We start from the raw sequence: 14,824 nt of genomic DNA, 5'->3' as shown, positions 1-14,824 counted from the left end.
TACTTACCCCTTCCTAGCTTAGATATAATGTATCAATTATGCCAGGCCCTGGATATTTTTCACCATGACTGAGATATGTTGATATGAAACACCAAAATGAAAAAGATTTTCACCTAGGTCTAGCTAGACCTGCTACACTAAGCAGAAAGGGCCAAGGGAGACACGTGGATATCAGGCCATGAAATACGGCATCAGTATAGAACTTAAAGTGCTGAAGCACAAGGAATGTTAGCCACATGAGGCAGTAAAAGAAAGGTAAACAGATAAGAAAATGATAGGGTATGGCAACCCAATTTTCCATCACCCCACCCTCTTATACCTCTAGGCAAATAGAAAAACTGATGTTGGAGTAAATACATTTATTGATACCCATTTATATAGTTCAATGAAATAATCTATAAATATAAAAGCATTTTTCTTTTGGATATCATCATGGTCCATGTAAATACTCAACAGTCAGAATCATCTGCAAGAAGCACTCCAAGTCACACTGTTAGGTTTACAGACCTGAATACACATATTTCATAAAACAGTGGCACTTATGTACTCAAGTGGTCCAGTGGCTTTGGAATATATGACTACTGGGCATGAAGAATAAAATCGTATAAATGTTAATCAATGAAAGGGTATCAACCATCAACAAAAATAAACAATTAAGAATTAATATCCTAGGCAAAGAAAGTACCACAGTTGACACTTGGTGTCAGAATACTGGAGACAAAGTATATAAAACACATGTTGTGGCACCATGTGCTCTCTCTAACTCCCAGTGGACAGTCCACCAGTGCCTTAGGGTCAACAGAACAGCAATTCTTAAGCAATCTAAATAGCTTAGAATAAAAGATATATGGCAGAGGAAATCAAAATTAAAGAAGCTAAGCATTTCAGTGACATAATAAGTTTCTCCCCCAGGAGGAAGAGACTATAGGGAAAACATTTTTAAAATCATCTTTGTTATATTATCATATTCATTTATCTAATGCAAGAATCTAGACATCTGGTACCCAAAACATAGGTGCAAAAATTTCTTCTACTTCAAAGTTTTGTCCTCAAAACTTCCAAAGGAACTAATGTAGCCACTGTTGAGACTTGCTCTCCAGCTGATGCAGCATAAAATTTTGTCTCATTTCTTCAGTAACAAATACAGGAACGTCCTTGTCTGTAGTCAGACTATGAGTCTTCTGAGTTAGCAAGCAAATGTATTTTAAAAGTCTTAGATGTACAATGTCCACAGTTGAAATCTGAAAGGCAGTGTCAGAACTTAAGCGAGGCAGGATTTTTAGAGACTACTCAAATGAAAACCTAAGTGAGGCATATAAAAATTCAGTTTTTTCTATTATTTCCCAACCGATAATTGACAGCAACATTCCCTGGCAAGGATGGGTAATTGGTACGCTCTCCAGGTCCAAGATATCCCAACTACTAAAGTAAGACCCAAAAGAGGAAAGACACACTTGAGTTCTGTGGTCTCTAAAATTCTTTTTTGCCATTTTTTAAAAAAGAAATAATAGCTTCAGTTGCACACCACCAGCTAAAGAGGATTTCATCCAAATGAAAAACTCTTCCCCTTGTCTCTAGTGGGACAGGCACCAGATTCCCACAAGCGGTAGCTCCCATGTCCTGTAGCACGTGGCATCTGACCCTGAAGTGAAGAGAAAGCTGGCACAGAGCCAGCTTGGGGTTCAGGCTAGACGGCATTTCGCGGTGTGCCATTGTGCGCCAATGCTTTCAAGCTGGGAGCATTGGTTTGGTGACAGCTCCTGTGAGAGGTCACACCCACCTCAAAAACCTCATGAATAGCTTTTCGGAAACAGTGGAAGTTGTAGTCTATTAAACCTGCAAGAGAGAAAAAGATGATCAGGCCTCCTGAATGTCAACTGTGAAATTATCTACTAGGAAACATTTGGTGACAGAAAAAAAAATTATGTCTATTTAAACATATGCATCCTAGTCATGGGCTATGTTTAACAGGAAGATCAACAGTACCGCAGCAACACCAAACGTAAATAACGGGTGAGAGGGACTAGAGTTAAGGAGAGTAACGTGGTGAGGATGTGTTTATTGGCTACTTTTCTCTTGAGAGCAATGAAAACTGTCTAAAATTGAGTGTTCAGAGACTGGGGACTTTTGACATTATACCATGATACCCAATGGATGGAGGTGGCTGAAGGACAGAGAAATAGAATGGCGAACTGTGGTGTATGCATATGATCGAAATTGTGCTGCTACAGAAAGGAACAGTCAGTCATGAGGCATGCAATGTTATAAATGAACCTGTGGGATATTATGTGATGCAAAATAAGCCAGAAACATCGTATGATCTCATTTAGAAAATACTTATAAGAAAATTGGGGACTAGATTATAAACTCTTAAAGCAGTTACGTTAATCCAGAGTGGTAATTGTTATTTCTAGATTTTAAAAGACTGTGCTATATATGTATAACCTGGTATTTCCCTGGAACTTTGGGTACCTATATGACACCTAAGACGCAGAGTAGGAGTTCTGCAGTTCTGAAGGTCAGCATTGCCACATACAACAACTGTTAAAGATACTGAAAAAGAGATCAGGCTTCAATCAGATAAGAACGAAGCTGATCAGGTCAAGACTAAGGTAAATCAGAATACAGGAGTAAGGAAGACACTGTATTTTAGAGCTTCATCTACTCTATGAGACCAAAGGAAGGGAGATTTATTTTGTCCAGAACCTAAATTTACTGTAGCACAGAATCTAATTCAACCTGTCTGGATAGATCATTTAAACCACCCAAACATATACAGCCAAGAATGGGAAATGAGGGCTTGTAATTCTGTCTAGCTTAATGTAATGCCCAGATATAGCTTAGAGAATGCTGAACAGATAATTTAAAAGTATTGGGAAGGGTACACAGGCGGTTCAGTGGTTTAATGCTCACACAGGAGACCCAGGGTTCAATTCCTGGCCCATACACCCCCCAAAAAAGTATTGTCAAAGTCCCTTGAGGGATGGGAGAAAAAATATGAAACTATTAAACTTTAACACTGGGGAAACCCCTGATACTGTCTCAAACATTAGGGACTCCCAAGACAATAGGCCAAGCCCCTTGAACTTGAGGCTTACTCTTGTGAGGCTTATTTATTTATGTAGTAGAGAAGGTAGGCCTACCTACAGAGATGCCTGGGGGTTACTTCCAGAGGACCTCTTTTGCTATTCAGATGTGGCCTCTCTCTCTAAGCCCAATTCTGTAAGTTAAATCATTACCCTTTCCACTAACTCTGGAGGGGGTGAAAAGGGGGTATATAGCAGGGAGAGTGAAAAGAAAACATGTATTGCTATTCTAATTATGAAAAAAAGTGACAGCAAAGATCAGGGATTATAAAACTGCTAGTTATGTTATCCACAAGAAAGGACTAGAGAGATTAAGGAGAATTGGGCAGAAAAGCAGAGTTCAGGTTTTGTTTTGAGGTCAAGGCCATAAACAGAGAAAGGGTCCTGACAGTGAAGGGTCTCTAGGAGTTAGCGCTGTGTCCCAGGGCTCTAAGGTGGCATCTGGGATCTCTAAGGTCTGGTGTCTAGAGGCCCTACCCAGAACGCACTACAGAGGAAGGAGGAAGTTTTCCAGGATGGGCTCTGGAAAAACAAAATGGTCCGAGTTTTACTACTTTTGATACTAAACTACTCAATGATTAGAAATTTTTAAAAATTAATCATGCTTCTTTATAAATATAAATCAATATAATAAACTATCAAAGAAAATTTTTAATTTTAGTATATTTTACCTGTAAGGGGAAAAAAAAAATCAAGCAAACGCCTACTATATGAACATCTCAAATCTGGAGGAAAAAAGTTCAAGGTAAGGACAGGCAACACAATGAATGACTCTTCACAAAATAAAACTGGATACAAATAAAATAGAGCCACTTCAATGGCATTGTAATTTATCAGTTACCTAGTTTGAGAAAAATTTCAAAAGTGAATCAGAAGTTTTACTTGCAGGCACCAAGAGGAAACTAAAACTAAGGAGCCATGTTCTTCCCTGTTAGGGCACTTCCTACCAGTAATTTAGACAAAGAAGTTAGAAAAGGAGATTAGCTTTTTCTACCTTGAAGGAAGAGGACTGAAGGTCAGTTCTGGAAAAGGAAAACCATGCTCTGTCTTCCACTACATTCTTTGAATCACGGTGTAAGCATACTTAACGGGTGAAAAATGAGTAAAAAGCATTGACAGAGCCTACCAAGTGGTCAGTCTCTGGGTCTGGCTACAAGGGGGTATAACTATGGAAATGAGCTGCAAACAAAAGTCAAATTAAATATGTATATTAAAATTATGTCATCTTTTAGGGAAAGAGCAAAGAGGTTTCTCTTTTCCCCATACTCCATCACCAATACACACATACATATTCCCTTACCCCCCACCAAAAGCAGGTCTCCCAATTGTTGCTCATTTCCACACTGAAAATGAGTAAAGCAATCTCTAGATTCCAGTCTTAAATACTCAAAATAAAATTATAGTTGTTTTTACTAGCTCAAATCCTTCTGCTACAACTGGAACCACTGCTTCCCAGATCCCTTTAGTTTTCTAGGCAAAACCTCTGCCAAATGGCCTGATGTCTACTTTCCACTTCCCAGTTCTGAGTATTAGCTGTAGTTCTAATATGGCACAAAAAAAACAATTATTGGCATTTCCATATAAAAAGAATAGGAAAGTTATCTTCAACTATTCAGAAAGTTAAGTCTGCTTTATTATCACCAATACATTTTCTCTTCTCTTCTACTTATCAGCTATCTGGTCAAAATCACACCCTGTCTGCTGTCATGTCTTCAATGCAGTACTCAATATCCATCAAAGTTATTCTCCTAAAATGCAGCAAAATAGGTATCAGAGAAGGAAAATAAATAAATAAATAAATGTATTACACTTCCTTGCACTTATTTCACACTCTAATATTTAATACAGTTTTTCTTCTGAATTGGGGGAGAAGGGACATTATAGTCTTTAGAGCTTAGGAGTTTTAAAGCTTTTTAATTGTACTCTGGCTCCATTAAGTATACTCTGACTAACTAGGTAAATTTGCTAAGAAAATTTACAGTGAAATCTTAGGTCAAAGTAAAATACTTTTGAAGTATCAAGCTTTTCCTTTCATAAGTCCTCAGGGCAACCAACTGAAGAGCTAGAAGAAATGGCTTGAGTCGCAGTTTGGCAAACTGTGCTCAGTAGAGCCCAGGTGTCTGGGAAGTACCAGAGAGGCCCATCAGGAACTGGTACTCAAACTAAGAAACTGTATTCCCCAGTCTTTCCTGAAGTTAGACATGGCCACAAGATTAATACTGACCACTAAAATAATCTGAATCATGACGTGACCTTGATAATAGGAGCCTATGCTACAAAATGGCAGAGCAGAAAGAGAAGCATCTGTGTCCTTAAGGATTCTGAGAGCTGCCTTAGCTACCCCAAAATGCCTCAAGACTTCTTTGATATAAGAAGAAAACAAACTTTCATCTTGTTTAAGCCACTGTTAATGGGTTTGCACCAAAATCGAATCCAGCCTGATAGACACTTCTTGAAATCTTTAAACCTTTAACTAGACAGCAATATCTTCAATTTTAAGAACAAGTGGACATTATATAACCACCATCACAACATCCTTCCAGACAGCAAATACGCAATTTGACCATCACCATTGCCAAAATAACATCTCTGGCATCCAAATTTTCAAATCAGTCAATTCACATTCACGCAAAAGTGAAATATTTAAAATATACTGTGTGGCCTGCTTGAACATGATGTGATCTTTCAATAATTTATACTCGCTGTGATAAAGGTCATTAAATACTTATTGAACAGCACTGTGAAGGGTAAAATGTGTCAAAAGCAGTAGCAGATATAGCCCATGCCTTCAAGGAAATGCTAGCTGGAACATAAGAACAACACACACAAGAAACAAATAAGAAACAATCTAGTGCTAAATTGACTACAAATGTGAAAAAAGTTCAAAAAAAAAAAAAAAAGAAGTGCTAAGTGCAGGGCATAAGTAGCCAGTGAATGCTTCACAAATGAGACAGAACTTTGGGGATATGGGCAAGATTTCATTAGGAGGATAGATGACAGAAATTACAAGAAAACAGCAGGAATCTGTAAATGAGAATACAGCACAGGTGGAAGACAGGAAAGAAAGAAAAGAAAAATCTGGCCTGACTAAAGAGAGGAATGTCAGAGAATTCTTGAAAAGAAGTACAGGAAATTAAGTCTGAGTAAGCAGGTTATTGCCAGATTGAGATGGTCCTTAAGACTCAGGAAAAAAACTGTAAAGGAAAATGTTTTTGATAAATTTCTGTGCCAACGGTAAACCAAAATTGATAATCAGAGTAACCTGAATACTGACCAGACATATTTGATAATATGAAATCATTGTTACCTTTTTACATTTATTAATGGTTATACTGCTGTATTTAAAAAAAAAAAAGATAATCTTTTAAGAGATAACTACTTAAATCCCAAAATGACTTGATGTCAGGGATTTGTTTCAAAATAATCCAGCAGGGAAAGTGACATAGAGATAAAACAAGATTGGCTATAATTGTGATAATTATTGAATCTGGGCAATGGACACAAAAGGGGTTCACAATGCTATTTTCTCTACTTTTTTATATATATGACAGTTTCCATAACTAAAGGTTCAAATTAATACTCCAATGGTACACATGAAATAAGACTGAATATATGGTGATAACTGTTGAAAGCTACGTGAGGTGGGTACATGGAGATTCATTATGCTGACCTATTTTTGTGTATATCTGAACATTTCTATAATCAAAAGTAAAAAAAATTTTAAAGATCAGAATAGTGGAAATGCTAAAAATCAGTAAGAAAAAAACAAAGGTAGATGAACAGGTAAATAACCAAAGAGAAAACCTGAACAGTCATGTGAAGATGCTTGCCCTAATTAGTAATTAAAGAAGTAAAAACTGAAATCAAATAAGATACCATTTATTACCCTCTTGCCAGATTATAATTAAACAGTCAGCAATATCAAGCATTATCAAGGATATGGAGTAACAAGAACTTGGACATAGTATTACCAGGAGTGAAAACAGTAAAGCCATCTGGGAAGAGATTTGGTAGTGCCTAATAAAGTTTAAGATGTATGTACTCTGCAACCCAGAAATTCCACTCCTAAATACGTACACTATACAGACACATATATATACACACCCCATATGTACAAAGGTCAATTTGTTCATCAGCATTTGTTGCAGAATTATTTATAATAATTATAATAATCTAAATGTCCAGCAACAAGAAAATACATTACGGTATATTCCAACAAAAGAATACTATCTATGTGGCAGAGAAAATGAGTAAACTAGAGCTACGTGTTATCAACATGGAAGGTCTCAAAAAAAAACCTTGAATGGGGGAAACAAGCAAGTTGCCAAAGACTACCTACATTTTTATACCATTTATATAAAAACATACAATACTCTATATTGTTCAGGAATAGATAAGTAAAAAAATAAATCATACATGGGAAATAATACAAGATTCAACTAAGCACAAAGGAAGGGACTGCAAATGAGTAAAATATACAGAGAACCTCAACATGTAACGTTTCATTTCTTAATTCAAAGGTGAAATATTTCACTAAAAACTCAGAGTTTTGCTGCCCTGATCATGATGGTAGAGTAAGGTGTTTCAGGGTTCCACCCCCCCCCGCCACAGAAACTTTAAACAATCAACAAGAAATTGCAAAAATATCTTTCTCAGGGCTCCAGAAAACAGATAAAGGACTATGGAAACGACAATAACAAGGCGAGCACTGAATCAAGAAAAAGGCTTCTTAAAAGCAGTAGGCTCACATAGCACTCTGGCTGGTCCCTCTCCCTCTCTTATTCCCTCCAGAGCTCTCTGGTTCCTCTCCTGAAGCAAATTCCTGGCCCCAATTCAAGAGGGAGCACAGTGGCCCTTATGCACATGCTGGGAGCACGTATGTCTGGCCCATTCTTTCTAATGGTGGCCTGGGTGACCCATTGCCAAGAACTTGCCCTGCATGCAAAAGGCAGCTCACAGAGCTCCCCTAGAGAACACCATGGGCGAGCAGTCAAGTTGTGCTGCCTGGGGCAAGGGGTTGCTTACTGTAGGACACACCAGGCAGTGCTCAGGGTCCCGAGAAAGCTGTTTCCTAGGGAAGAAGAGATATTTCTAAACACATAAACTAAGGAATTTCTAGGGCCACATGTGCGTGCCCCAGATAAGACACATGTGTAGAAAGCATCAGGAAAGCCCCTATGCTTTAACCTGGAGTTACTCTCATACAACCCACTGTAAGGATAAGACCTAGGAGAGCACCTGCACAGGTCAATCTGCAAAGACTGGGAGTTGTCTTTTCTTTTTTTCCCTCCTCTTTTTTTTTTATTTTTTTTTATTTTTTTACATGGGCAGGCACCAGGAATCAAACCCGGGTCCTCTGGCATGGCAGGCAAGCATTCTTGCCTGCTGAGCCACCATGGCCCGCCCTTTTCCTACTCTTTTTTTTGTTAACTCTTGATATTCAAGGAAAGTTCTGTCATAATACTAGCAGGATATAAACTTATGGAACAAATGCCACAGAGTCTAAATTACTGCAATAACATATTAAAATGTCAAAATATCCAGGTTTCAACAAAAGCTTACAAAATGTACAAAGAAACAGGAAGCAATGGCCCAGGCAAGGGAGAAGGGTAAAGTATTAAAAACTATGAACAAGAAGGATCAGACCTGGGATATAACAAAGACTTCTAAACAATGGTCCTAAATATGCTCAAACAGCTAAAGGAAAACATGGACAAAGAACGAAGGAAATCAGGAAAATGACAGATGAACACAAAAAGAATATCAACAGAGAGATGGAAATTATGAAAAGGAACCAAACAGAGCTGAAGACCACAGTAACAGAAATTTAACATTCCCTAGAGAGGTTCAACAGCAGAATGGAGTGGGCAGAAGAAAAAAAATCAGTGAACCTGAAGATAAGATCACTGAAATCATCCAGTTCGAGGAGCAGAAAAAAGAATGAAAAGGGAACAGAACCTTAACAACAAAAAGATAGCCAATCCAATTACAAAATGGGAAAAAGACTTGAACAGACACCTCTCAGAAGAGGAAATACAAATGGCTAAAAGGCACATGAAGAGATGCTCAATGTCTCTGGCCATTAGAGAAATGCAAATCAAAACCACAATGAGATATCATCTCACACCCACCAGAATGGCCATTATCAACAAAACAGAAAATGACAAGTGCTGGAGAGGATGCGGAGAAAGAGGCACACTTATCCACTGTTGGTGGGAATGTCAAATGGTGCAACCACTGTGGAAGGCAGTTTGGCGGTTCCTCAAAAAGCTGAATATAGAATTGCCATACAACCCAGCAATACCATTGCTGGGTATCTACTCAAAGGACTTAAGGGCAAAGACACAAACGGACATTTGCACACCAATGTTTATAGCAGCATTATTTACAATTGCAAAGAGATGGAAACAGCCAAAATGTCCATCAACAGACGAGTGGCTAAACAAACTGTGGTATACACATACGATGGAATATTATGCAGCTTTAAGACAGAATAAACTTATGAAGCATGTAATAACATGGATGGACCTAGAGAACATTATGCTGAGTGAGACTAGCCAAAAACTAAAGGACAAATACTGTATGGTCCCACTGATGTGAACCGACATTAGAGAATAAACTTGGAATATGTCATTGGTAACAGAGACCATCAGGAAATAGAAATAGGGTAAGATAATGGGTAATTGGAGCTGAAGGGATACAGACTGTGCAACAAGACTGGTTACAAAAACTCAGAAATGGACAGCACAATACTACCTAATTGTAATGTAATTATGTTAAAACACTGAATGAAACTGCATCTGAGGTATAGTTTTTTTCTTTTTTTTCTTTTTTCTATTATCGTTTTATTTTTTTCTGTCTTTCTATTTCTTTTTCTAAATCGATGCAAATGTACTAAGAAATGATGAATATGCATCTATGTGATGATATTAAGAATTACTGATTGTATATGTAGAATGGAATGATTTCTAAATGTGTTAATTTTTTAATTAATATAATAAAAAAAAAAAGGGAACAGAACCTGAGGAAACTGGGCAATATCGTCAAGAGTAACAATATACATTTTGTAGGGGTCCCAGAAAGACAAGAAAGAGAAAAGGGGTCAGAGAGAATATTCAAGGAATTAATGGCTGAAAATTTCCCAAATTTAACAAAAGATATGAATATACACATTCAGGACGCTCAACGAACTCCAAACAGAATAAACCCAAATAAACCACATCATGGCATATTATAATCAAACTGCCAAATGCCAAAGATAAAGAGAGAATTCTGGAAGTGACAAGAGAAAAGCAACATCTCATATACAAAGAAGCCTAAATAAGATTAAGTACTGACTTTTCATCAGACACCATAGAGGCAAGGAGGCATTAGGATGACATATTTAAACTGCTGAAAGCAGAAAATTTCCACCTAAGAATATTATACCTGGCAAAATTGTCTTCCAAAACTGAGGAATAGCAGGGAGCCCAGAATAAGAATGAGAGCCTTTAATCTTGTATAGCTTAATGTAATGCCTGGATACATCCCAGAGTATATTAAGCAGATAATCAAAAAGCATTGGCAAAGTCCCTTGAGGGATGGGATAAAAATTATGGAACTATTAAACTTTACCACCAGGAAACCACCGATACTGTACCAAACATTAGGGACACCCAAAGCAATAGGCCAAGCCCTTGATCTTGAGGCTTGCTCATGTGAAGCTATACATGTAGTAGAGAAGCTTAGCCTCTCTACAGGAATGCCTAAGAGTCACCTCCGGAGGATGTCTTTTGTTGCTCAGGTGAGGCCTCTCTCTCTAAGCCCAACTCTGCAAGTGAAACCATTGCCTGCACCCCTATGTGGGACACGACATCCCGGGATGAAAGCCCCCTGGTGGCATGAGAGATGACCCCAGGGTTGAGCCTGGCACCATGGGATCAACAATGTCATCCTGACCAAAAGGGGGAAAAGAAGTGTAACAAATAAGGTATCAGTGACTGAGAGAGTTTAAATAGAGTCAAGAGGCTACACTGGAGGTCACTCTCATGCTTGCTTCAGTTGACACTGCTACGTATCATAACTTGCCAAACCCCAAACAAAACCATTTCTGACTATCCTGAAAAATACCTAGGGCATTATATAAGATTCTACAAAGGTTCTGTGTACTAAGGTAACTCTAAAACCTACAACCTCCAGATGGTTCCCTGGAACAGATAAGTCCTGAAATGCAGGAGGGCCAAACCTTTCCAGAACATAAACTAGCTCTATCCCCCTATCCCATATTATTGACAGCCCCTACCAACATGAAAAAGTTAGAATGATAATAGCCCAAATACCCCTAAAAAGTGTGAAAAAATCAAAGGTGATAGTGGAGTTATACAGAGAAGGTCAGGTTTAATAAATAAGTATGAGTGCTGAATCATTATACTGATACTTCTTTTATCCTCCAGTACCTTAGAGAAACTAGAAATAAAAATTTAAAACTGTGGAATTGTAACCCATACCAAACCATATTTGTTCTACAATGCATTGTTGCAATATATTTTGAAATTTATTGTTTTTACGTATATATATTATTTAAAGAGAAGGAGGAGTATAAGAGAAGATAGACTTTAGCAAATGAATATGACTGCTAAATGATTACACTGATATTTCTGTTGGTCTCCAGTGTCTTCGAACAGCTAGAAGAAAAAACAAAAAAATCATCGAACTGTAACCCATACCAAACATGAAAACTTGTTCTATAACTACTTGTGAAAATGTACTCCAAAATTGTTTTTTTTTATGTATTTGTTGTATTTCACAATTAAAAAAAAAGAGGGATAAGTTAAGATATTCACAAATAAACAAAAGCTGATGGAGCTCACCACGAGACAGACCCAATAAGAGATGCTGAACAGAATTCTGCAGGATGAAAGGAAAGAATAATAGACAATAGACCAAAGCTACATAAAAAAATAAAGATCTCCAGCAAGGGTAAGAATAAGGGTAAATATAAATACCAGTACTACCAGATTTTTAGTTTGTAATTCCACTTTTTACTTCCTATAGAATCTAAAAGGCAAATGCATAAAATGTAATGATGATCAGTGGTTTTGGAATCCTTAGGCACAAACATAATTTGTAACAAGAACCACACAAAGGTTGGGGGACAGAGGGGTATAGGAACATAGTTTGAAGATTTTATTGAAGTTAAGTTGGTGTCAAGGTAAACGAGACTATTACAGATTAAAGATGTTAAATTTAAGCCCCAAAGTAACTACAAAGAAAGTATCAGAGAATATACAAGTTCACAGAGACAGAAATTAGAGTACAGGTTGCTAGGGTCGGGGGTCAGGAGTATAGAAAGTTAATGCATAATTAGTGTATGGTTTATATTTGGGAAGATGGGAAAGCCAGAAGGTAGTGAAGACACCGAAATATTGTGAATGTAATTAATCCCACTGAATGGTATGCCTGGAAGTAGCTGAGATGAGAAAAGTTTATATTGTATTTATGTTCCCACAATTAGAGAGAGAAATGGAGAGAGAGAGAGAGAGAGGGAAAGGGAGAAAGAAGGTGAGAGAAAAAGAGAAAGTAAGGAAAGGAGCAGCAAATGTGGCAAAAAGCTAAAACTCGTAGATCTGGGTACCTGGAGGGAGAGGGGTAGGGGTACTTTACAGTTCTCCATATGGGGCTTGTATTATTTTTGTAACTCTTCTGCAAGTCTGAACATATTTCAAAATTAAAAGTTTAAAAACAAAAGTACTAGCTTTAACCATTCAAAACAAAACAAAACAAAAAAACCACCTCAGGCAGAAAAACTGGAAGTTGTGTGTGTGGGTGGGGGTTTGCAGCCGTAGTTCAGTGGCAGAATTCTCGCCTGCCATGCAGGAGACACAGGTTCGATTTCCGGCCCATAACTTTCCAAGCAAACAAACCAACAAAAGCAAGCAAACAAAAACTCAACAAAATGGTGCTTCAATAACAGGATATTCACATGGAAAGAGAATGAAATGTGACCCCTGCCATACAGCATACACACAAAATAGAGAGCTAGTATAGATCCTTGAGTAGCTATATAAGATGATAAAAGTAGTTTTCTGAAAACTAGTCTGTCACAGGAATAAAAGATACGTACTAGGCCCTCAATATATATTCACTGAATGCATGAATAATATCAAATAGGTGGTTATTACAGTACTACAGGTCTGGAGAAATAAAGACCTGGATTGAAATCACTGACCATGGAAATGGAGTGGAAACCCAAGAAACAAATGAAATTTGGTAAAAATTCAATATAAACAACATAGGAAAAGAATGAGAAAAAGAGAACACTGAATCACTGCTGTGAAACAATCTGCCAGGATTCCTTCAGAAATAACACTATACAATTACCTGACTTCAAGATATCTAAATTTGAATGCTAAAAAAATGGCATCACTAAGTGAAAGAAGTAGTATGCTCGCCAAGAGGGTCATGAGATAGAGGGGAAAATAATTATCAGTTTTTGGCACGAGGGACAAGATAACAGGAAAATAGCTAATGAAGATGTCTTATAATAAATCCAAACATGAGATTGGAACAGGGGCCCAAGTTAGAACTGGAGATGCAAATTTTTCAAATAACCATATAGAGATTCACCAAAGCCATGGACTGGATGAGCTGACCAGGAGAATAAGCAAAGAACTGCACAGAAAAACCTGGCTCTGAAGAACACTCAGGGGTAGGAAATAGTAAAAGAAAAGGAACAAGAGAAGTGGTCAGAGAAATAAACAGGTAAAACCCCAGCAAGTTCAGCTTTTACAGAAGCAGAGAAGAAAACTTCAGTAAAGAAGGGACTCACAGGTTCACCTGCCCCAGAAGACTGCAGAGGCTGCAGAATGAGAAAAGACCACTGAATGTGGCAAGAAAGTATCTTGATAATCAATCAAATAAGTTTCAGTAGACTCTGGTTCAGATGGAAGTCAAACTGCAGACAGATAAACAGGTAATGAAAGGATGTGAAGCAAAACAAGTCAGAATTTAAAACTTGATTAAAAAAAAAAAACTACCTCAAAAGAAGGAAGGAGAAAGTCTGGACTGTAATGTAGAAGGGAAGGTGAAAAAGTAGTTTAAGCTCATCTTTTTTTAAACAATAACTATTTGTCTGACACTGAAACAACATTTTCCGTGTGTCCAAGGACCCAAGAACTTATAACAAATGATTTTACATAAAAACAGTTTTTAAAAATGCCATTACCTTTTCGTTCAAAGCTTTCTTCCCTAAGAATGCAGACCAGTGCCAAAAATTTAGTCACTTCTTTTAAATAAAGGACTGTTGTATTATTCAGCTTGATAATTGCCATAGATTCTTTGTCATAAGCACTTCCACTCCCATCTTCCTTTAACCTATTTAAAAGAAAGCAGTCTTCATTACAGAGTTCCCAACTTGGTATCCTGTCACATTTAATTCGCATCATGACAAGTCTTTCCACCAGTTTCCCAAAAGGCTTTTGAGAAAAAATACTGGTCTACATATACCGGAACATTAGTTGTTATTTAGGTATAAGGTTCCCAAACACAGAATCTCAGGTATTCATAGAAAGACAAAAAAAAAACTATATACACATCCTTTACTATCATAGATAAGCAGGCATTTGGAGAAAAAAGGTAAAATATAAGTAGATTTTATCCAGGGAAATGAAAACATTTTCAACATTTTATCAGATGGGACTACTTACCTCCTCATGCTGTATTCTGCAGATCCAGCTGAGGTGTCTCCTCTCTTTATTTAT

General features: G+C 37.4%; 1 protein-coding gene across 2 annotated transcripts in view; it reads right to left on the bottom strand.

The window, feature by feature from the left end:
• Positions 1–344: 344 nt before the first annotated feature.
• The window catches only part of RRAGC (Ras related GTP binding C), a 30,050-nt gene continuing 15,570 nt past the window's right edge, over positions 345–14,824 (bottom strand). For both annotated transcript variants that reach the window (XM_077150211.1, XM_077150212.1), the window contains exons 6-7: positions 14,290–14,438; positions 345–1,836 (exon numbers count right to left, since the gene is read on the bottom strand). In XM_077150211.1, the coding sequence (XP_077006326.1) occupies positions 1,688–1,836; positions 14,290–14,438 (298 nt within the window). In that variant the 3' untranslated portion in view covers positions 345–1,687. The remainder of the gene's footprint in view (positions 1,837–14,289; positions 14,439–14,824) is intronic.

The sequence above is a fragment of the Tamandua tetradactyla genome, chromosome 2 (assembly GCF_023851605.1).
Source record: "Tamandua tetradactyla isolate mTamTet1 chromosome 2, mTamTet1.pri, whole genome shotgun sequence".
NCBI lineage: Eukaryota > Metazoa > Chordata > Mammalia > Pilosa > Myrmecophagidae > Tamandua > Tamandua tetradactyla.
The sequence above is the reverse complement of the archived record's forward strand: the minus strand, read 5'-3'. Positions and strand labels throughout refer to the sequence as shown.